Source organism: Psammomys obesus, unplaced genomic scaffold (assembly GCF_907164565.1).
Source record: "Psammomys obesus unplaced genomic scaffold, mPsaObe1.curated_primary_1811, whole genome shotgun sequence".
Lineage (NCBI taxonomy): Eukaryota > Metazoa > Chordata > Mammalia > Rodentia > Muridae > Psammomys > Psammomys obesus.
Window position 1 is genome coordinate 4,085,258 of NW_026587215.1, and position 24,247 is coordinate 4,109,504.

General features: G+C 47.1%; 1 protein-coding gene across 2 annotated transcripts in view; it reads left to right on the forward strand.

Annotated features, from left to right (window-relative positions):
• The first annotated feature begins 3,321 nt into the window (after positions 1 to 3,321).
• The window catches only part of Srebf2 (sterol regulatory element binding transcription factor 2), a 59,544-nt gene continuing 38,618 nt past the window's right edge, over positions 3,322 to 24,247 (forward strand). The window contains exon 1 of one of the 2 annotated variants that reach the window (XM_055602939.1): positions 3,322 to 3,553. In XM_055602939.1, the coding sequence (XP_055458914.1) occupies positions 3,466 to 3,553 (88 nt within the window). In that variant the 5' untranslated portion in view covers positions 3,322 to 3,465. Of the gene's footprint in view, positions 3,554 to 4,027; positions 4,191 to 24,247 lie in introns of those variants that run through there. The other variant, XM_055602940.1, reaches the window with a different exon arrangement.

Consider the following 24,247-nt stretch of genomic DNA (forward strand, 5'->3'; position numbering starts at 1 on the left):
CCATCTGTAACCTTCAAATAAATAAACAGCTCTCTTGCTGGCCTCCTCTCTCGTTGCGTTTGCTGCAGTGTTGGTTGTTGTGAGCACTTGTTCTGGGAATTTCACCTTGGAGTCTTACGCAGGCACAGAACAGTCTAGCACTTAGGAGGCTGGGAGATCTGCTTGAGTTTGAAGTTAGCCTGGTCTACATAGCAAGCTCCAGAACAGCCAAGGCGACACAGGGAGACACTGTCTCAAAAAAGTGGTCAGTGGGTGAGTGGGTGGCTTTAGAAAACAAACAGAACACCTGAGGGAGGGCACCTGCTCCCCCAGCTTACCCAGCATCTGGGATTCAGTTATGTGACTGTATCTCTGTGTGTAGGTAGTGGCCCAGATAACAGGGTGTAAATGTTAACTCGTGGCCTCACCTCTGGCCATTGCTAGAGGTGGCAGAGTGGTCACACCGTGGCAGCAGAGATAGTGTGGTCTTGGACAGTCCAGTCTTCTTAAGTTTCCAAGACCAGGCTGGCACTGGAGGATCTGAGAGCTCCTTAATTGTCCCTTAAGGCAGTGGCACTGCAGGCCTTTTGGACCACTTAGCTGTTGTGTGAGAAGGCCTATCCTGAGTGGTGTAGGATATTTAGCAGTATCCCTGGTCCCTACCTACTAGATGCCAGTAGCTGTCCCCCAGTTAGGACAATTAAAAATGCCTCCAACTGTGTCTTTGGGTGGACATCATTCTCCTTCCCTCCCTCAGTCCTCCATTTTCCTCTGCCTTCCCAGTCATTGTCCAGAGAGGGCTTTGGGGGATGATCCTTCTGGGTTATTCTTGTTCTAAGCTCTGTCCTAGTCTTTTCCCTCATCTCTTCTTTAAATGGATAAGTATTTTGACCTAGCTTCCCATCTCTGCCCTTTTCTTCTTGGACAGTCCCATCTGTCCTGCTACCACCTGACAACCATTGTTCCTTATGTTTCCATTCCATCCAAGCTCTTGATTAGTCCAGCCAGAAAGCTTCCTAGAGGTAGTGGTATTTGAAAGATGGTGGAGGAAGCCCGAAAGCAGAGCTCTTAGCGGGAGTCAGTGGGAAATATTTCCACGATGTACAGCAGCTACCCAACCCACACTACATAGATGTAACTGTCACTTAGTCCAGTCTCTTCAGATGAGCAACCCAGGTCCTGAGGGGTAGCTTGTGCAGTGTGACAGGCTGTCCTCCCAGTGGAAGCCAGGTGCCGGGTGAAGAGACATTTAGTTATGCAGACAAGACTGGAAGGAGAAGTCAGTGTTTGGCTGAGGTGTGGGCCAAATACACCAACCATCTTGTTACATTTCTACTTGAGCCTTCATTTGTGTTTTTCCAGGCCAGTGGCTAAGCACACATGGGAAGGTCAGAGAACTTACGAGAATTGGTTCTCCGCTATGTGAGTCCCAGGGATTGAACTCAGGTCATCAGGCTTAGCCGCAAGCACCTCTACCCACTGAACCTTCTTGCTTGGCCCCAAGCTGTCTTGACCTCAGGCCCCTTGTTGCTGTCACCACACCTTTTATTTTTCCTTGGTTACTTGTACCACTGTCTTGTTATTTTTATATTCAGTGATTTTTGTTTTGTTTTTCAAGACAAGGCTTTTCTCTGTCTTTGCCTGTCCTGGAACTCACTGTCCTCGAACTCACAGAGATCCTCCTGCCTCTTGCCTTCCGAGTGCTGGGCCCTGGGTAAAAGGTGTGCGTCATTCACCGCTGGACATGTTCAGTGTTTCTGGTGATACATACACACTAGGAAGTACCTAGAGTGAGCCCTGAAGATTCCTGAGTGGTGAGGCCCCGCCCCCCAGACTATCCCATCAGCCATTTCTAGCCAAGCTCTGTCCTACAAGCCTAAAATCAGGCTACAGAATCCCACTAATCCCAGGCCACCCAGGGAAGCTCCCCCGACCCCATCAAGACACCCTGTATGAAGCCTGTCTTCTGCTCAGTTCTTTGCTGCTTCTTGCCCTCTTGTCCCTCTCCTAATAAATCTGGTGTGAGGTTTGTTGTGCAGTGTGACTTTGGTGTTCCCAGGCGCCTGACTGCCAGAATACCTTTCCCCTCAGCATTGGGGAAACCTTAGCCCTCAGGGCTGCGACACCTGTACTGGGGAGACCTTTCCACTCAGAGCAGTTGCAACACACAAACCTTGAAGGTAAGAGCTGTTTGCTTGCAACAGAAATCAAATAAATGTGAAAATTACAACTGTGCTGTTTTGAAGGTGACAAAACAGGCTTAGCAACAGTTGCTTAACCAGCCCAAGAGCACACGGTGGATTATCAGGTCCACAAGTTTCTCCAGACAGCTTGTATGTTCTTCAGGTCTCACCCCTAAAAGAGCTGCCTCAGACTCACAGGGAGCTCTCCTATGCATGTCATGAAAATCTTCCCCCTGTCAGTAAATACACACTTATGTCCTTTTTCTAATGTCCATTCCATAATTTTTTAATGATACCACGAACTACCACCGTGTGGAGGTAGTTTATGTATCTGGTGCCTTCCTGTGCGTCTCGGCTTTCCCATTACCGAGAACTTTGTGGTGAATGTCTTTGAACGTGTATGTATTTGCTCAGCATTTCCTTGAACACTAAGCTTTTTATTTCCTCGATAAATCCTCGGAAGTTTGCACCTCTGTGTGCTGTGTGACCACCTGTAAGATGACGCAGTGAGGTGACAGTAGGCGTGGGATGCTTCGCAATCTCGGTACCCACCTCGAGGCCATTGGTGGGCTTAGTCAAATGACCTTGTCTAAAGGCCTGGGGTGATCTTGAGGTTTCGAAAGACTGTGGGCAGGAGAGTGAAGACCCTGTCAGGATGGGACAAGTGTGACTCGCAGGGCCTGGATGGTCTACCCCCAGTGTTGGGGTACTAAGATTCTACCCCGGGCTAGGGTGAGGGAGAGGCAACAGGGGGGATGACGTAATTTGCTAACTGCGTAAGGGGGCGGTGGTGAGAGGTAGTGCCGGACGGCAGCACTTAGTTAACCCTTCTTTTCCGGGACTCTCGCCGAAGTTGCTCCTGGAGCCGATCCAACGGAAAGTAGCGGCTCCTTTAAAACAGAGGAAGGCCGGGACCGGGGCCGGCGGCTACTCTCCGCTGGCAGTCGGAGACCGCGAGGGGCGGAGACCCGCTATGCAAATCTAAGCTGCTGATCGATGACGCGCCATCACCCCATGAGCCGCTTCGCGCGCCAATTGGCTAACGCAAGCCTGGTCCCATTGACAACAAACATGGGGGTGCGGAGCCTGGGGGCGGGGCCGCGGTGGGCGCGGCCCGGGGCGGGGGAACCCCGCCCCGCCCCTTCCGTGGAGTCCGGGCGCAGCTCAAACATGGCGGCGGTTGGCACGGGCCGGTGAGGCGGTGCCAGGTGGGGGCTGTCGGGTGTCATGGGCGGTGGCGGCGGCGCCGCCTCTGCGTCTCCCTGAGCCGGACCTCCCGGGGGACTCTGCGCCGAGCCGGGCGATGGACGAGAGCAGCGAGCTGGGCGGTCTGGAGACCATGGAGACCCTCACGGAGCTGGGCGACGAGCTGACTCTGGGGGACATCGACGGTGAGTGGCGGCTGGGTGGGAGCGCGGGGGCGCGCGGGGAGGAAGGGGTTACGGCGGCGCTGGCGGGTGCGCGTGCGCCCACCCCGCGATCGCCCCGGCGCGCGCGGGAAGGAGCCCGCGGCCGGGCTGCCCCGGCGGTTCCCGGCTCCCCCTGCCGCGGATCCCGGGCCGCGACGCAGGGCTCGCCGAGGCCGAAGCGGGGCCGGGGGCGTCGCGGGGGCCGCCTGAGGAGGAAGCGAGGCGGCCGCCTCCCTCGCGCGCCCGCGCGCGCCCTGCCGGGTCCCGTCCTCGCCGGCGTCCCGCGTCGCACCTGTCACTCCCCGCCTGGCCACTGGCGCGGCCTCGGGGTTTCCCGGACTGGGCTCCTGGGCTCCACGCGCCCCGGCTCTTTTCCGGGATTGACTGACAGCCGGGTCTCCGGGCGCTCTGGGAAACTTTGGGCAACAGCTGCAGAAGCAAGTTACTGATGGGCAGAGACGGCAGAGTGCGGCGGCCTCGGCTGGAGCCCCGGGCGCTCCTGCTGCCGCACTGCAAAGAGTGTTGAGCAGCAAGAATGTTGAGTTGTGGCCCCTCGGGTGCAGACTAGGGAGCGGGTGGCCTTTGTTTCGGCGGCCTTAGCAGCGAAGCGGAAGAACTGGTAGGAGCCCAGGGATCCTCTCTTGCGATTCTCTCGTTTTGTTTTTTTGTTTTTTTTTTTTTTTCCGCCATGGGAAGGACGGTTTGGAGGAGGGTCCCAGCCTTGCCCACGGTCATCACGCTGGCTGACAAAGCCCAGTTCCTTCTGTTTCTGAGCCAACGCTAGTTTCTTTCCGCGCCACCTTTGAGGATTTGAAGTTTAATGAATAGGCTAGTCATTTAGTAATTCTCAGTAGTCGGACTCTTCTGAAATTCTCAGTCCCAAATACTTTGTGTCATTTCACTTATTACTCTGACAGTCCCGTGAAATAGGTATCACTGTCGTTTTTTGCAGGAGGTATTTTAAAGGTCACTTGGAGAGTCCAGAACTCCTAAGCAATGACTCAGTTTATGGAGGGTTATTATATCTAGAATCTGCAACCTTGCAGGCAGATATGATGGCTACATCCTCATTTTGCAGATGAAGAAATGGGTAAAAAGGTTCTCTTCTGTAGGAAGAAAGAAGTGACAGCAGTTATTTGAAAGAGGTGTCCCCCTACCCCACCACCTCAGCCCCTATCCTGTTTTGTTTTTGTACCCTCCCCCCCCCCCCCCCCCCCCCGTGGTTCCACTTTTAACCACGAGTCTTCCACTAAGTATTGCTAAACACAAAGATGGGTTACCAAATGGGAGGGGTTAGTTCTTGGAACACTCAGGTGCGAAACACTGTGTTAAGTGTTCACACTCATTCTCAATCCTTGGAACAGTCCTGTCAGATAAAGATGAGGCTTACCCTAGTCATCCCCACCCCCACCCCCATAGTGCTGAGATTGAAGCCCGGGACTGTTCCTCAGCTCACCCAGGGTTCCACAGTCAGTAAGAGGTGGCTCTAAAACTGCCCACTAACAGGGGCACAAGAAGAAATTCATGTATTTTTTTTTGTACTTATATTTTATAATGACATTTATTTGTCTTAATTTTCAGTATGTTAAATTACCTAGTGGTTAATACTAACTTTGTCTTCAGAGACTGTTAAATCTAGGGCTAAATAAAATGTATACTCTAGAAACTTCAGCAGTGGGTCAGTAGTTTCATAGGCCTGTACACCAAGTTTGGGAAGTGTCTCCTTGCTCCAAGAACTGTCTTTGCTATCTCAGTTGTAAGGAGCCATGGATAAAGATGGTCTTTTTGACCACGTGGGATTGGTAGCGCTGAGTATAAAGTAGCTCGTGTGTGCGTAGGGAAGTAAGTGAAAGTCAGAGGCGAGGGAGCTTCCTGAAGGCTGGTTTACCAGAAAGGTCACACCAGGGAGATAGCCATTGACACTTAAAAGACAAGAAGAACCAGTCGGACAGACACAGAAGTGTCCCTTGAAGCCCGTCTATTCTGAGCACATCACTGCTCGGAGGGAAAGGACCTTTCCTTTCTTCCCCCAGTTCTTTGCACCTAGGACAGCACTTGGGACAGTGAGAATGCTCACTAAATATTTGTGGAACGCCTATATGAAGACCTGGGACAGGGTACTAAGCAGTGTGAGTTATACTTCTCGGGATTGGATTGGGTCTCGGAACCATGTGCTTCTAAGATGAGGAAGAGGGATGATATGCATACACTTACTTTTGTATGTAAATGGGGATAATTTACAACCTAGAAATCTCACAGCCGCCTCAGGGACCTATGGGCCCAAGACCAGCAGGGTCTCTTCTCTTGCAGAGAGCTTTAGTTTTTTGTTTCATTTGAGTAAAATGGTGGTCATTGAGCTGGAAATACAGCTCTGTGGTAGGGCGCTTGCCTGGCGTGTGTACAGCCCTGGGTTTGATACCTACTGCTTACTAAAAGACAGAAAATGTTAATGAACCCAGTGGCACACATTAACAATCTCAGCTGCTTCAAAGAGTGAGGCAGAAGGGTTCCCTCGTGTTCCATGACCAGCCCAGGCAACTTAGTGAGACCCTCATCGCAAACCAAAATGTAAAAAGGAGGTTGTAGGTGGGCGTTGTCTAGCTCAGCAATGGAGCTCTTGTTTAGCGTACATGAGGTTCTAGGTTTAATGTCCCGTACCATCCAAAAAGTGGAATAAACAGTTTCAGCAGGCACTATTTTATTTTATAGAAAGTGACTGAGATAACCTGCTTTAGATTAGGTAGTAGAGTGAAGCTTCTTGGAAGAACACCATTGTCATTATCTTTGAAGCAATGCCAGAGTCTGGGCTTTTATCTCTTTTCAAATGTTGGGTTCATATCTTTTTTTCTTGGTATGTGTGCGTGTGATTGTGAGCACAGGTGTGCCATGGTGTTTGCGTGGAGATTGGAATATGACTTCAGGTGTCAGGTTTTGGCTTTCTCTCTTTTCATCTGACACTGCTCTCTGGCCTCAACCTTCCAAGGATTCCCCTGTCTGCCTTCTGTCTTTGCAAAGGAGGAGCACTGAGATCATAGACTTGTGCCACCACACTCAACCTTGTATGGGTTCTTGGGATTAGAACTCAGCTCCTTACACTTGTGCAACCAACGCTTTCTCCCCTGAGTCATCTCCCCAGACCTCATTTACTTTTTACATTTATAAGTTCAGTTTATGGATGTGCATTTGCTGGCCTGTGTGCCCATGTTTGAGCAGATGGGATTCAAGGACAGCTTTTAGAGTTAGGTCTCTCTTTCTACAATGTGCGTGCTAGGGATTGAACTCAAACGGTCAACCTTAGCAGCATACCTCCTTACCCTAAGCCATCTTATTGGCCCACCCTTCTAAAAACGTATCTTTCGGGAATTCCATATGTGTATACCATGTATTTTGATCATTTACCTCCACCCAACTTTCAAAACCTCTCCCATCTTATTTTCCTCCTAGCTTTAATGTACTGTCTTTTTTTTTTGTTAGTTTGCTTTTGTTTTTTTAATAACTCACTAAGCCAGATGTGATGGCGCACACACAGCACTTGGGAGGCAGAGACAGACGGATCTCTGTGAGTTTGAGGCCAGCCTGGTCTGCGAATCCAGTCCAAGACAACCAGAGGAACTCTGTCTCAAAATACAACAACAAAAACCCAACCAAACAAGATCCTCCCTCGTCCGGTTAGTGCTGCCCATATGTGCATAGGGGTGGGCCTGCCAGCCGTGGAGCAGGGACCACCTTCCAGGAGCCTCCTCCTTTAGAGAGAACTGAGCTATCCCACCAGCTATTTCTTTGTTTATTTGCTGTTTGTATTTGAGACAGGGTCTCACTCTGTAGCCTTGGCCAGCCTAGAACTTGCTAGCCCTGGCTAGCCTGAAACTCATAAAAGATTGCCTACTTTTGCCTTTTAGGTCCCTAGATTAAAGGCATGTGCCACCAGCCCCTTGGTCTTGTCCTTTTTTTCGTGATGGAGAAACAAACAGCTAAAACCAAAACTTAAGGAACCACTTGCTTTGGCCCATCTTGAATCTCTCCTCAGTCTTCACCGTGTCCTTCCGCCTGGCTTGTGTTTCAGAGTAGTCTCTGAAGATGTCGTTGTTGACAGCAACCATGTTGTTTATAAGGGCAGAAAGAATCTTCTTCCACTGGGATCAGAAAAAGCAAAGTCAAGAAGGTGCTTTTTGTTTTTTGTTTTTTGTTTTTTCCCAAGGACAAGAGAAATAGGTGTCGGGGTGCTGCAGAGATGGCTCAGCAGCTAAGAGCTCTGTTCTTCCAGAGGACCTAAGTTCAATTCCCAGCAACCACATGGTGGCTCACAGCTGTCTGTAACTCTAGTTCTGGGAGATCCAACGCCCTCATATGTGCAGGCAAAGCACCCATACATGTAAAAATAAATTAATTACTTTTTAAAAATAGCTGTCAGGAGGAACACTGACAAGCATATCAAAGAAAAAGCAAGCTACTTGAAAAATAAAAGGCTGCTAAAGATTTTTGTAATTAACGTGATATGTAAGAAAATAGTGTGCAAGATCCAGAAGGTGAGTTGGAACGAAATTGTGCTCTAGATACAGCTATTTTGTAGAATATTAGGAAAGGAATTGTTGAGCATATTTCTAAGTAGAGATACTTATAATTACAGTTTAAGAAGTTCCAGCTCTTGATAAGAAACTTGCAGGTGTGAGGGTGTGAACTCTGTGAAGGGTTGGGCCCCAAGATGGAGCGTAGGTGGAATTGTAGGATTCCGTTGAGGCCTTGAGCATGGCGCTTAGAAGGGAGCTATAAGGAGGAAAGCTTCTGGGGAGATGATGAAATGTAGTCTTAACGAGGCTTAAATGGGGAAAAGTCACAGAGTAGGAAAGGGGAAACAGGCTCAAAAGGTCAGCACTGGCAATGAAGCCTGAGAGGAAAGAAGAGAACTGGAATGGCTCAAGGAGAGAAGTAGAGTAAAGCTGGGATAAAAGGTGAACTTCATGAAGAGCAGTCAGTGCAGGATGGACACAAGCGCTGCAGAGGGAAGCAGGGACAGTAAGGCCATGAAAGCAGTTAGGAACTAGACAGGAGGTGAGTGTTTGGTAGAGCTAGTGGGACGGAAGGGATCCAAAACTAGAGAAACCAAACAGGAGTCAGAAGTGAGTGGGTGAGGGGTAATAGAGGAAAAGGTTGAAGAACTTCTGGAAGAGCCACCTTGGACCTTGTGTGTGTAAGGCAACCACTCTGCCACCGAGCTGTATTCTCAACCCGGTGTTATTTTGAAACATGGACTCACTAAGTTGCTCAGACTGACCTGTCTCAGCCTGCAGAGTAGCTGGGGTTGCAGGCCTATCACTGCCAAGCCTAGCTTTTCCTTCCTGTCTGTATGAGTTGCCTGCTCTAAGCATTTCATGTAAATGGAGGCAGAGCCTGTGGCTTCTTTCGCTTAGCACATGTCAGGTTCCCTCACCATGCAGTGCAGTGTCTCAGCACCGCTCATTTTGTTAACTCGTCAGCTGCTCTGCAGACACATGGGCTCTATCTCCCTTTTGGCTATTGGGAAAGAAGCAGCTGAGAAATGTGGTTTTCTGTGGACATGTGTGTTCATTTTTCTTGTGTAGATCATCTGTATTTGTTGCTTTCTGAGTATCCACTTGCTCGCTTTCTTCATTTCTTTGGTCAGTTCTTTTGTTTCTTGGTGCTTTCCCTTTGCCCATCTTCTGGTTAAGTCAGCCACCTTTAACCAACCTATAGATGTTTGATACTGGGTTTAATGTAGTCCAGAATGGCCTCAAAATTTATATGTGTGTGTGTGTGTGTGTGTGTGTGTGTATGTATGTATATATTTATATTTATATGTCTATATAACTATATATATATGGCGCACCAGGACCGGCTTTGAACTCTGATTTGTTCACTTCTGGCTTTGGATCCCTCCCTTTCTATCTGACCACTGTTCTGAAGGTTGGCCTTCCAAAGTTGTGGAACCCACAGGCATGGCTTGGAGGTAATTTTTGAGGATTGCCCTGTTTCTAAATACATTGTCAACTTGCACTCCAACTTAATAGTTTGTTTGAATTTAGAGTTTTAGGCAGGCTTTTTTTTTTTTTAAATACAAGGTCTTACTGTGTAGCCCTGGAACTCGCCGTGTGGAAGAGGAGGTCATGCTGGGATTAAGGGCATGCCCCACAACTCCCACATAAACATAACCTGTTTTGAGCCTGGGTCTTGCTCTGTAGCCCCGGCAACTGTGTACTGTGAAGCCTGCTGTAATGGGTGGGACAGAAGCTGCATTAGAATTTTGAGCTCAGTGTGTAGCACAGGCTACCCCGGAGCTCATCCTCCTGCCTCTACCTCTCACTCCTTGAGTGCTGGTATTAAAGGCACACACTGCCATCTCCATTTCAGCCTTTTGATGTGCTGAGAACTGAATTGAGGGCCTTGTGCCCACCAGGCTACATTAAGCTACAACCCCAGCCTCACCATTTTGAGCCTTTGTATTTTTCCTCTGAAAGCTTTTGAGAGCTTACTGTTGTCCACAGCTGGTTTTTTTCCACAGGCTTTAAGCTCTTGGTCTCATCTAGTTACATTTTCTGGGGTTTCTTAGACCACTAGATGAAGAGTCCTCTTGAGTTACTCCCTTCTCTGCCTGTCTGGCCTCACCCTGGTTAAACATTCTGTGTTCACACCCAGGCCTTCGGGTTAATAATGATCTTGAGCATTGCCAGCCTGTTACTGAAGGCTTTAATTTTTTTTTTTTTAGTTCTCAAACCCTGCTCAAGATCCTCCTCTAATTTTTAAAAAGTGTGTTCTTGCTTCTTTCTCAAGTATTCTTAAGTTAATACCTTAAAAGGAAACTCAGACAACTTTCCTTTCTTTCTTTCTTTCTTTTTTTTTTTTTTTTTTTCATTTGTTTTTTGTTTTTGAGTCAGGGTTTCTCTGTGTAGCCCTGGCTGTCCTGTAACTCTTTCTGTAGACCAGGCTGGCCTGAACCTCAGAGATCTGCCTGCCTCTTGTCTCTGCCTACCAGTACTGGGATTAAAGGTGTGACCCATACCTCCTGGCCAGCCTAGTCTAAATTTATATATAAATTTATAAATATATTTATAAATAAATAATTTAATGAATAAATTCTAATTTATTTCAATTAGAATTTCTTGGGGCTGGTTTAGTGGTCCAGTCCTCAGCACCACATGAAAGCCATGTGTGGTGGCCTGCATCCGGAGTCCCAGTGCTTGGACAGGATGATTGTTTGCACCCATTTGCACTCTTGTCTAAACATGAGTGCTCACTGTTTTTCAAGACAGGGTTTCTCTGTGTCACCTTGGCCGTCCTGGACTCTCCCTGTAGACCAAGCTGGCCTTGAACTCACAGAGATCTGCCTGTTTCTGTCTCCAAGCGCTGGGATTAAAGGAGTGCACCACCATACCTGGCTAGCCAGAGCTTTTTCAGTATGTGCACGGTTGTCATCTTTTCACATGCAGATTGCTGCATGTTGCAGTGTTTGCAGTGTGATAGTGTATAATCCAGCCAATAGACAACCTTCTATCTCTGGCTCTGTGGAACCAGAGTCTCTCCTTAGCAGAAGTGCCTTTGTTATGAACACTCAGGGAAAGTCGCTTTGGAGTTAGTTCATGGGTGTGTGTTTCTCGGTCTTCAAGTCAAGAGCTGGAGTACACACCGTCAGCTATAGCTTTTTTCACTTTTCAGATTTTTCCAGTGCTACAAATTACTGTGGTGACTTATTTTATTTATTGAAGGTAGGGAAATACTGCATTTATATGGCTCAAAATTTTAAATGTGTAAAACAGGACTGAAAATTCTTGCTCTGTCTACTTATCTTCCTAAGCTACCCCTCCTCAAATGTAATCAAATTTGAGCTGGAGAGATGATTCATTGGTTAAGAACACTGGCTGCTCTTCCAGGGGACCCAGGTTTGATTCCAAGTACCCACATGGATAAAATCTGAAGAAAAAAAAATAATTTCTTAGTTTTGCTAAACTTGTTATTATAAGTACAAGCAAATACAGGTGAGATGACTTAGCAGGTAAACGTGCTTGCTGCCTGATGACCTGAATTCAACACGCACACACACACACACTCCATAGCACTCAGGAGGGAGAGGCAGGCAGGTGTCTGAGTTCGAGGCTAGCCTGGTGTGTACAAGGGAGCGTTAACTCACTCTGGCTCATGGTAGGGTATCATTTTTATACCCACCACAGGGATCCAGTTGGGATTCTAATCCCTTTATTTTCCCACCTCTGCCTACTTCTGTCAAGTATAAAGCTGAAGCCCTTCCCCCTAGGGCTTCTCATATGTGGGTGCTCCTTAAGGTTCAGGGGTTCTGTTTTCAGTCTGAGCTTTCAGGGACTTGGAAATGTCTCTAAAATTCCATGGAGACTATTCTGGAAGTTAAGTGTCTTCTTCCTGTGTTTTCAGGGTATCATCCCATGCTGTCCTGAACTGTAGGCACATCCTCCCCTAAAAATTCTCTAGGGCTTTTCACCATTGTAGATGGTGTAGGAAAGTCACTTCTCTTCATTGTAAATTGGTCATGACCACTTTTCACCAGAGTCTCCAGGTAATTTAGGAAATGTCCTTTTGTTACAAGTCATGTCTTGCCGCGCAATACTTTTAAGAAAAGAAAAATCTCTTGAGGGAGTAGAGCAGTCATTCTCAACCTCTAGGGCCGTGGCTCCCTGTGGGGTTGCATATCAGATATTTACATCTGTTTGAACAGTAGCAAAGTTACCGTTATGATGTAGCAATGAAAATAGTTTTATGGTTGGGGTCACCACAGCACAAGGAGCTGTATTAAAGGATCTCGGCGTTCGGAAGGTTGAGAGCCGCTGGACTGGAGAGATGGCTCAGCAGTTGAGAGGCTACAGCCCTAACAGTGGACCTGAGTTGGTTCCTGGTGTCCACACCAGGCAATCCTCAAATGCTGGTAATTTCAGTTCTGGGACTTCAGTGGGGGGTGTCCAGCGCCTGCTCTTCTGGCCTCTGAGGGAAGCTGCTGCACTCATGTGCACATTCTCATATACAGATTCGCACTTAAATATAATTACAGTTCTTTTGTTGTTGTTTTGATCAGCCCTGAGATTGGGCTTGCTGGGCACATCTTTAATCCCAGCACTTAGAAGGCAGAAGCAGATGGTTATCTATGAGTCTGAGGTCAGCCTGGTCCACATAATGGGTTCCAGGCCAGCCAGGGCTTCCATAGTGAGACCCTGTCTAGAAAATAATAAGCCTTGGTAGTTTTTCGGAGCTAGTTGGGCAAGCTTTCTCTTTCTTTCTTGGGCAGGGCTGAACTGTGAGTTGTGAGAGCCTTCTCTATGGTGTTTAACTTTTTGTGCATATATACATAATATGTATGTAAAATTATATATGATATATAAATATATATATATATAAATATATATACGTAAAATTACATGTAATTATTATTTCATTTGTTTATTTAGTGGGAGGGGTGTGTCATGGAGTATGTGGGGACATCAGCAAACAACTTTCAGGAGTTGGTATTCTTCCAAAGTTGGTTCTCTACTTCAATCATATGGGTCTCAGGGTGAGCAAACTCAGGAATAAAGGCTTGGTTGCAAGCACCTTTATGCTCTGAGCCATCTTGCTGACCCAAGACCATTTATTCTTGCTTGTAGATATTGACATTGTTGTTCCCCAAGTATATGTGACTTATTTTGTTCTTTATTAGTTATTAGCTGTCTGCCTCATTTGGCTTTTCTCTTGCTATGATAAAACCTCATAACCAAAAGCAACTTGAGGAAAGGGTTAATGTTGCTTATACATCTGGATCACAGCCAATCACTGAGGGAAGCCAGGACAGGAACTCAAGGCAGGAACTGACGTGGAGGCCATGAAGGAATACTGCTTACTAGCTTGCTCCCTATGGCTTGCTGGGTCTGTTTTATTATACAATCCAGTTCTGCCTGCCTGCCAGGGATTGAGTCCTCCCACATTAATCATTACATTATAACAATGACTTTAATTAAGAAAATGTCCACAGACTGTTTACAGGCAATCTGATGGCAGCACTTTTTCTCTCAAGGTTCTCGTTTCCCCGATGACTGTAGTTTATATTAAGCTGACAAAAACCAACACCAAACTAACCATCACACTGTCCCTGTAGTCACAGCTACTTTTTGATCTTCAGATTTTGAAGTCACCATATTCTGAACACTGCATTTGCTCAAACCTTTACAGGGGATCCATTTTTATACTAGGATCCGGGGTGTGACACCATCTAAGGTAAACAGTGTCCCTGATAACATGGAAAGAGTGTGATGGCCCTGAGTTCCAGGCACTGGTCACTCTTGAAACCTGTCTTTTCTCCTAACATGGTTTTGTTTTTAATCCTTTCTCCAGTTCCTTAGGCTCTGAGGCCCAAGCAACACAATTAGTAAGCAGTGTTGGTGGCCTCTTGTCTGATGTAAACAGGCTTCTGAACCTCAGGTGCAAAGGAGTGTGATGGAATTCAAAACTAGAGAGATGCTAGATTCCCTGCCTTCAGTGGACATGTGCTTAATCCCTGGGCACTGAAACAACTTCCCCTGGCTCCCCTGGCTCTTCTGTGTGTTCCTTTAATGAGCAGGGTGGGGTTCGGGATATCTGTATCTTGAGTACTTGAACATGAAGTGAGCTAAAGCACGTATTTGGAGGGGGCAGGAACTAATAGTCTTTTTCTTTGCTCTATCAAGAAAAAAAGGAATTGAATGAACTTCAATTTGAGTTGACTGTAGGACCAAGGGCGTTTCTGAGAACAGTTTTAGAATGCCTTTTGAAAGGGCTTTTGTGAGTACAGTGGGTGGGACACAGAGCAGCCAGAGTGCTGTATGAGTTGTTCAGTTTCCTCCACAAGACTCAAGGGTTAAACATTTTGACATGATGGAATATTTCAGAGGCTGTAGCGTGGCCCTCTTGGTAAAACTTCCTGGGGAACTCCTGCTTAGAAACTAGCCTCCCAGTGTCTGGGAACTCACAGGCTGGAAGACTGCCCTCTAGTCTTGGGAGTCACCAATGTCCCTCACAATCTGACCCTTTCATCTGGCCTGGGAACAGGTCTTTTGGGTTCAGGGTCTGGTTTCAATGGTGAAGAAATTCTGAGCTGCCAAACCAGGTGGGCAGCTGCATTGTTGAACTCACGTCTGCCTAGCCCTCCTCCAGCCATCCCAGCACTGCAGGGAAGTAAGCTGTCTCCTGAGAGCTAGCATTCCTGTGGACCTTACGTGTGGCAAAGGTCTTCCTGGCAGCATTTGTCTCCCAGGGTCAATGCTTGACTTCTGCCTGCATTTTCATGCTCTCCCAAGAGAAAAAAGGATGTATCCAGGGCTTTCTGTGCTAAGCAGAGTGTGCTGTCCATCCTCTGCCTTGCTCGGTGGGGATAGAGTGGGAGATGTCCTGATGTAGGAAGGCTGATTGTCTAGAAGCCTTTTCTCTGGCAGAGTTGTAATGAATGAATATAGTCATAGCCCAATGCTAGAGGGTGTTTGAAATTAAAGAAACAGCCCCTATTCTCAGGGAGTTTTTTTTTTTCTTTTTCATTGCTGTACTCAGAGAGTACAAGCTTACATCCCAATGTTCACAAGGAAAAAGTGTAACAGGAACCATCACAGGAAGAACTCCAGATGTTTGAGGCACTAGGACTCAGGGACTTTGGCACTTGGGCTGAATTACGAAGGGTGGGTTAGCAGATCCATTCTTAATAAACTGTTACCTTCTCAACTGGTTTGGGGCAGGTTATTTGCTTCAGTGTATTCTTTTTTTTTTTTTTTAATACAACATTCTGCTTGTACACCAGATCTTACTATGTGGTTGCTGGGAACTGAACTCAGGACCTTTGGAAGAACAGCGAGTATTCTTAACCTCTGAGCCATCTCTCCAGCCCCAGTGTATTTTTTATCTGACTAGCCTGAACTGAAAGTCAGGGTTTGTTTGAGGAGGGTAGTATATGTACTGACTAGAGAAGCTAGAAGGCTGGGCTTGGGAAGTGGGCTCGAATCCAGAGAGGTTCAGCGCCAGAGCCCAGTCAGGGTTATCGTAAACAACAGCCTTCTTAGGACCCCGCCGACCCCACCATCTGATGATCTGCTGTCTACTTTCCTGGGCCATTCCCTGGTAGAAGACTGCCTTAGCGTTGACTTGTAGGTGGCCTTGTTAAGACGTGCCTGTTGGGCTTTCTCTAGAGAAAGGTCAGGGTGCTCGTGGGGGATGCTGACAATGGTGGGCAAATGAAACAAAAATGGCAGCTGTCCATTATGCTTCTGCTCTGTGATAATGATATTAAGGCCTTTCACATTTCTATAGGCAGCTCTGTCCATTCCATCCCTCTTCTGTTCCCTGAGCTCTGTATAAACATCAGGACATTTCCTGATGCTGTGATTTTTGTTGTTTTGTTTTTGATTTTCCCTCAAACTGTCTCCTTTTCCTTGAACATTCTTCCATCTTTTTAGCTCATAAACCCCCTTTATCCCCGGTTTAGCTTTCAATCTCCCAGAATGGCTCCATCCTTTACTTTTATTTTTGAGGCATTTGTCTGGTTTTCCTTGAAGTCTGTGGATCTGGCCGGGTTTCTGTCCTCTCTGAGATTTTCTTGAACATGTTAGGCAAGTATTCTACCTCTGTTACCATCAAGCTACCTCCCCACTGTGCCCTTCCTCCTCCTTCCCCTTTTTAGACAGTGTTGGTGCAGCAGACTGGCCTCAAATTCACAACCCCCGTATTTCAGTCTCCCAAATGCTGGGGACTGAATCCAGGGCCTTACACATGCCTGTCACTGAGTGGCACAGCCAGCACTTCCGTGAGGTTGAGGGGCGAAAAACAGTTCTTTCTTTCCTTTCTCTTTAAATCTTGTTTTCCTTATTATTTTTATCTCTTCTGAGATATGAGGTTTCTCTTTGTATTCTTGGCTAGTCTTCAGCTATCGTCCTATCATAGCCTATCTGTTGAGATTACAGTTGTAGGCCACCATGCCCAGGTCAGTACTTTTGTCCTTGCTCTGTTACTGGATCTCACACAAGGCCCTTAAGGTCATCCAGGCTGTCTAACACATGGTAAATATCCTAGACAAGTACCAAATGGATATTTGTCTATAACTCAATAGCCTGCTTTACAAGTATTCTTGGCCTTAGCTTTAGAGAAATTTGAGAGTGTGCTGGTGAATGGATTCTTGGTGTCTTACATTTTTATCTAATGGTTTTAGTACTAATAAAGGTTGAGGTCCTTTGCTTTGTGCACTGTGCCTCCCAAGAGCACAATCCAGGCGAAGGGGTTTGTTCCTGACTTGGTTGCCAGTGGGTCACCTGTCATTGTAAAACATGAGGCCCTTTTCCAGCACAGAATCATGTAGGATCAGCTCCTTGAGCATCTTGCTCAACTTTAGTCTGCTGTTTCAAGAGAGTAAAAGAGAGAACCATGAAACACCAGAGTGGGTGCAAATAGTGAGCCAGGAGAAACAGGAAAGGCTTAGATGACACATCCTTTCCTTCCCAAGCTTGGGTGTTCACTGTTGCTCACTCATGAAAGAAGCGCTCACTGAGTGTCCGCCCTGTCCGCCGCTGCTAGGCTTGGTCTGGTGAGATCCGAGTGATAATGGACCCAAAGTGTGCAGTGACTATGATTGATTTCAAATCCCAGCTCCACTACCTGCCAGTTGTGTGTGATGCTGGCCAGGGTACTTTAATTGGCTACTTCATAACTGTAATTTCGCTAGTTATGAATCGTAAACATCTGATACGTGACCCCTAGCCAAGTCACTTAACCACTGTGCCTTGATTTCTCACCTGAGAAGTGGATGATAATAGCACCTACCTCAAAATGTTATAGAGATTACGTGAGGACATCCGTGAAGTGTCCTATGGGTGCTGTCATGGTGCTGTTTTTGTTACTAGAGTTACTAATCAACCCAGAGCCGTTTCTTCACGACTGTGCATTCAGAGTTCAGACATTTCAAAGAAATAACTGGAACATCATGGGGATAGCCTTTGAAAAATGGGATACCAGCAGCCTTAGATAAGAACTAGAGTGTCTGGGTAGGGGTCTTGCATGGGTAGGGACTCTACTGAAACATTCTAGAATCCAGCGACGGTGAGACGGCGCGGTCATAGTGGTAAAGTTCTTCAAGGAAACCACAGTCTGTACATTTATGAGAATAACTTCTGCAGTAGTGTGCCTAGTGGAGCATAGGACATCCCCATGAAAGGCTCCCACTCCTGTCTGTCTTCTCGTTTATGTGCCTGGGACTGTGTGCAGAACTCCTCTCTGGACTCTAACTTGTTTTCTTAGGCACCATCAACTCCACATTTAAGCACTTAAAAGCAAGGCAGTATGTAAAATGCCTTGCTTGTGGGGTGATTTTGAGGGTTATATAACATTGTGTATGAAAGTGCCTAACAAGGCATTAAAAGGAGAATAACAGTGGCAGCACTGTTTTCCAGAAAAAACTCAACATCAACAACAATGTTTATACTTTACTAATAAACATGAACCAACTCATAACACAGGCAGAATAACGGCAGTGAAAAGGCAGTGTCTTTTTAAGCAACAGACCCAACTTTACAATTCCTGTGCTTTGTGCCCAGCATGCACAGGTGTTTGCACGGGCTTTTAACACCAGAGGCTGCCTCTTGGAGGCGTGTTTTTTTTGTGTTTGACATGTAGCAGGATCTTGGTTCATGTTTATTCCATGCGAGTCTGCACTGGCTTGCTCTTTATTAAAGCAGCAGGGGCTAAGGAGAGACTGCTGTGGCAGGAGTATCTTGTCACTTTTAGAGAATAAGATGGGTAGGAAAGTATACCCAGAAAAAAATGCACAGCGGACCAGGCAAGGATATCTCTTTCCTGTTTCCCTTGGTGCGTCAGTTCCACATATGTGTACCTAAGACTGATGTTCTTTAGTTAGCATTGGGGGAGTTCTTGTTTGTTGGTTTTTATGGGACTGAAGATAGAACCCCAGAATTCACTGAGCTCCTTCCCCAGACCTCTTCCATTGTCACTGAGAGCAATGTGTGGGTCATTTCCTCCGTGCCTTCTAACACACTTTCTTCTCATCTTTATTGTCACCCCAGGTCTGTATTGCATCTTTCTCCAAAGTTGTGATTCATATAAGTGAAAAATATAAGACATGTTGGTGAACCAAGTATGGTGATGCATGCCTTTAGTACTAGCACTCAGGAGGCAGAGGCAGGGGGAGCTCTGAGTTCAAGGACAGCCTGGTCTACAGATGGGGTTCTAGGACAGCTGGGTACATTAACAGAGACACCCAGTCTCAGAGAAAAAAGCAAAAGCAGACAAAAACAAACAAACAATAAATAGTTGGAAGCCAGGCATGGTGACACATGTTTGTAATGTTGGTATTTAGGAGGTGGGGCAGGAGAATCAGGAGTTCAGTGCCGTCTTCAGCTACATAGGGAGTTCAAGACTAGCCTGGGATATATGGGACCCTATCTCAATGCCCTACACACACCAAATAAAGATGGGGGGGGGCAGCTGTCAGTTGATACATTTAAACAAAACATGAACATGATTTCTAACTAGAAAATTAGAAAATAAATTTTACTTTTAGACATGAAATAATGTAATGGCTTTTTCTTTAAATTGTTTGCCTATTTATTTGGGGTGGGGGAGCCATGGAGGTCACAGTATAACCTACTAGAGTCAGTTCTCTCCCACCATCCATATTCCAAGGATCAGCTCGGGTCATCAGGCTTGCCGACAGACTTCTTTAGTCACTGGGCCATCCTGCCGGCCCTCCTTTATTTCTTTTGACTTGTAAATGAGATTTATTTTATGCAATGAGTGTTTTGCATGCATGTAAATAAACTGCATGTAGGCCTGTGCACCATGTACATGCCTGGTCCCCGGAGGCCAGAGGAGGCATCGAATCCCCTGAGACTGGAGTTGCAGGTTATGAGCCGCCCACCAGGTGGGTGCTGGGGATCAAGCCCAAGCAGTACCCTGAAAGAGCCGCGGTGCTCTTAAGCACTGACGCATCTCTCCAGCCTTTGTCGTTTTCCACACAGCCTTGCTGCATGTTCCGGGCTGTTTTGACACTCTCTTGCCTTGGCCCCTTGAATGCTGGAATTCTGGGCATGTGTCAGCACCTGGCTTTTGGGTCTTGTTTGTAGAACCTGGCACTCTGTGTGTTGTTGGTCAGCTGCTGTACCACTAAGCTAAATCCCAAGTCTATGTTCTTCTAAAAGAAGCCCGGTGTGCCAGAGCTAGCAGATAAGTGGATGTGAGGTGGAGAGTTCTTGGTACGAGCCAGTACGTAGTTTTGACGTAGAATGATGAAGCAGAGCTTGGAGAAAGAATGAAGGTGGTTTAAAGCAGAAGGGTCAGGGCATGGCAGTCTTATTCTGAGAATGAATCTCCACCCACAAGCTTGTGCAGAAAAGGAAGGAGGTAGCTTTCAAGGGTAGATAGGAAATTCTAGTGAGTGGGAAGTGAAAGAAACCATTAAGAGTTGGAGACTCTGTGCCTAGAGAAATGGCTCGGAAGCTAAAGAGTACTTACCGCTCCTCCAGAGGACCAAAATTCAGTTCCCAGCACCCACAACAGGTGGCTCACAGCCACCTGTAACTGTTGAGCTCAAGGAACTCTGACTGGTGCCCTGGAGTACCCACATAAGTTGGACAAACAGACAGACAGACACAGGCACTGTTCATAAATAATTCCTTGAAAGAAAAAGAGTCAGAACAATTGGTAGGAACCTTTGGTTTGGAACTGGAGAGTTGGCTCAGCAGTTCTGTAGAGGACTTGAGGCCGGTTCCCTGCTGCACATGGCAGCTCACATCCATCTGTGACTCTAGTTCCAGGGCGTCTATCTGATCTGAAAGGCAAGTGTGCCAGATTCTCAAAGCTGATTACTATCCAAAAGAAGAGTAGTTGAATTCAGAGCAAGGTGTGGAGTGGAATGGTAAAATGCCTGTCCATTTCAGGGTGAACTTGTGGCAGAGAAGAAAAACCATTGAAAATGGTGTTAAAAATAGCTCTCCTAGATGAGACTGTTAGAACTGTCTCTGGTCTTATGCTCTGGGGACTAAAGAATCCCAGACTTTGTTCTCTGTTCACTTCTTTTTTTCCTAGAGCTGCAGAGATACCTTCTGGGTGTCTGGGAAAGAAGGAAGAGAGGCTGATAGAAAGCAACCAGGAGACCACACTGAGAAGAGCTCTGGAAGCTGGGCGTGGTGGCACTCTGTGAGGCCAGCCTGGTCTACAGAGTGAGTCCAGGACAGCTAAGGCCACACAGAAAAACCCTGTCTCAAGAAAGAAAGAAAAAAGAAAGAGAGATAGGAAGAAAGGAAGGGAGGGAGAACAATTGTTCTAGAGCCAGGCAGTGGTAGTGCACATCTTTAAACCCAGTGCTTGGGACACAGAGACAGGCGAATCTCTGAGCAGCCTAGTCAAACAAAGCAAGTCCAGGACAGACAGGGCTACATAGTGAGACACTTGTCTTGAAAAAAACAAAACGACAAAACAAATTAACTTTACTCTGTTGGGCAATGGTGGTACACACCTTTAATCCCAGCACTCTGGAGTCAGAGGCAGGAAGATCTCTGTGAGTTCGAGGGCAGCCTGGACTACAGTGTAAGTTCCAGGACAGCCAGGCTACACAGAGAAACCCGGTCTTGAAAAACCAAAAATAAAAAAAAAAAAAGAAGAAAGAAAAAAAATTGTTCTAGGTTTTTTGTGTGCTTTTGCTCCTAGTAGTGTATGCATGTGAATGTGCTGTTTGTTGTGTGGAAGCCAGAGCAGGGCCATGTCTTCCTGTATGGAGCTTGGGGCCAAGTTCTGTGTCTTTACCTCTTAATTCTGGGGTTAAAGCACACACTGGTAAGAAGAAAAAACTGACTCCTAAAAGTTGCCCCTTGCCTGTACTCATATGCCCTGGTATGCATAAACTACCCCCCAGGTAAATAAAACATAATATTATCTAATACAACATTCATAATGAATAAGTCTCAAAGAATTAATAAAATATGTATTAGAACAGTGGGGCTGGAGAGCTTGCAGAGGACCCATGTCTAGTTTCCAGTCTCCACATGGCAGCTAGTAACAGTCTAACTCCAGGGGATCCAGCGCCCCCTTCTGTCCTCTGAGCACTGCATAGTACTCAGACACTTGCAGGCAAAATACCCATGTGACTGCTGTGTGTGGTCACGCACACTAACCTCAGCTCTGAGGAGGCCAGCTTTGGCAACATGGTAAACTCCAAGCTACGTGGTAAGTGATGTATTAAAACCTGTCCTAACTCTTCATCCACCCCATCCCTCACAACAACAAAGAATAATGACCTTTGTGAGCGATTTCTTCCCTGGCCTCTCAGGCCTAGATAACAAACCCCTGATGGACTATTAACCAACTATGTCATTTGAAGGCGTTGCTACTCTATTTGGGAGCTTTGGATTTATTCCTAATCAGTAGGAACCTGATGGGAGCCTGGAGTGATAGCTCAGTGGCTGTGTTGCCCTGCCCGCTCTGCCTGAGGACCCAGGTTCAGTTCCCAGCAACCCACATGTCAGCTCACGACCATCTGTAACTCCAGTTCAGGGCCTCTGGTGTCCTCTTCCGGCTTCCTTAGGCATAATGCCTGCCTGCACTTGCCCATTTGCATAACCTAAAATCATAAAAATGTAATCTGATCATGCTTTGGGCTGTTTGATGTGCACTAGCCGCTCCTGGCTAAGCCAGCCAGGGTAATTGATGTTGCCTCTAGGTCATAAGCTCCATAGAGGGAGCGTGAACTTGTGTCTCACTGAGACATGAAACTTTGCAGTGCCCCTAGTTCTGTTTCCTTGCTTTTAAAGAGACAGAGCTCACATGTTGTTTCTCGGTGCCCCGAGGAACTTAGCTTTAAAGTCTAGGGACAGCCAAGGCTGGAGAAATGCTGTAGAGGGAGTGAGGTGAGCCTGGGTGTGCCGGTCCAGTTCTGGGGAGCCTCTTTGCCCCTGTGCTCTGTGAACTGCAGCTGGAACATGAACTCCTTTTTCAAAGCTTCATAAAGCCTTGTCCCAGGCCTCACTTTTCCAGGTTTCATGGCTCTCTGTGGAAATAAGAGCCCGGGTAATCGCCTGACACAAAGCAGGGAGCAGGGAACAGTGAGGAGGCATTACAGTGCTCCCACACTTCAGAGCGTGGAGTTAAAGAGCATGACAGTTCCTGGAGCCTGCACCTCAGCTCACCGGGGTTCCTCTCGTGTCACTGTGTGGAGTGCCTTCCCACAAATGCTCATCTTTCCTTACCTCTTGGTTAGGGCCTGCTGCCCAGCTGTCTGCAGATGGCTTCACTGGAGAGTTGCTGTGTGAGAATTAAAAGGGATGTTACTTTAAGACAAAAAAAAAAAAAAAAAAAAAACCCAGCAGAAGCAACAGTTCAATTCCATCTGCCTATATACTCTTAACCTGCGTTGTGAACTAAAACCTTGAGACCTTTGCACACCAGCCTGTATGTTCCCCAGGCAAAGGGTTTTTGAGAGCGCTTGGGCTCAAGTGTCTGTGTGTTCCAAGGGGGCTTTATAAAGGCCTGCCACTTGCAGGCACTTTGCATAAATGCTCTTCCTTACCCTCAGAGCGAAGAATCAAGTGCGTGTTCTCAGAAGCCTTTTGTGGGAGGAAACTGAGCATGGCAAGTGATTTGTCTGTCCTCATAGCTTGGGCTGCTCTCCTGAGACCCAGGCCCACGCCAGAGCCTGTGCCTCCCCCCAGATTGAGCTGTTCTGTAGATTTTCTTAAGGTTTTCTATAATCTCATGTTCTGCTGTACAAGCACTAGATTGGCATTTCGTTCATGTTTTGTTCTGAGAGTAAGGACAGCTCTTAGTGAAACTGTGTACAAGGAATTGGCCTTAGTTGACAGGGTTGCGTTTCTGTGGCGGCATCTGCCCACTTCTCCCTCCCACACAGCAGAGTGGTGAGGTGTCCGTAAGTACTCAGGCTTGGTGGACAGTCTTGCCTGGATGGTTGGACTGCCTGAGTACCTACAGTGCTGCAACTGATACGCTGAGCTCCACTTCCTCCATTTTGACCACACCTAGACTCTGCAGTGACACAGTGCTTGCCCCATGTGCACTCTCCTTCCTCAGACATCCCCCAGCCCTCCCACCTCCAGAGACTCTCTGGAAGGGATCTGGAGGGGGCAGTTCTTGGTTTGCGAGGCTGCTTTTATCTTTTCGTTATTGTTATTTACATTTGTTACCTTGTGTGTGGGTGGACAGTCCATGGCTCATGAGTGGAGGCTGCAGGCCACCTTGTGAGAGCCAGTTCTTTCTTTCCTCCATGTGGACTCTGGGAACCAAGCTCCGGTCATCAGGCTGGGTGGAAGTGTCTCTTTCCACTGAGTCATCTTGCCAGGCACGGTGCTGTTTTGGTTGCAGTGGATTGTTTGAAGTGAGAGCGTCGCGGGCAGAGGGAGCTTGGAGAGAGGGATTAGTGATTTTCACGAACCATCACTAACTTCATGGGTACATGTAAGGCATAGTTATGAAAGGAAAGTGAGCAGTGAAGGGAAGCGCAGAGCTGCACCTTGTAAGGAGCAGCCCTTGCACAGGAAGCGTCCACAAGAAACAAAGGTGTCATGGAGTAGGTGGAGCGGAGCTAAGCCTTTGAAGGCTTGAGGCTTTGAGGGCCAGGGACTCAAGGGATCCAGACACTTAGAAAAGAGCTGGAAAGGGGAAGCATGGTTTCCAAGTGGGCACATCTTGCTCCCA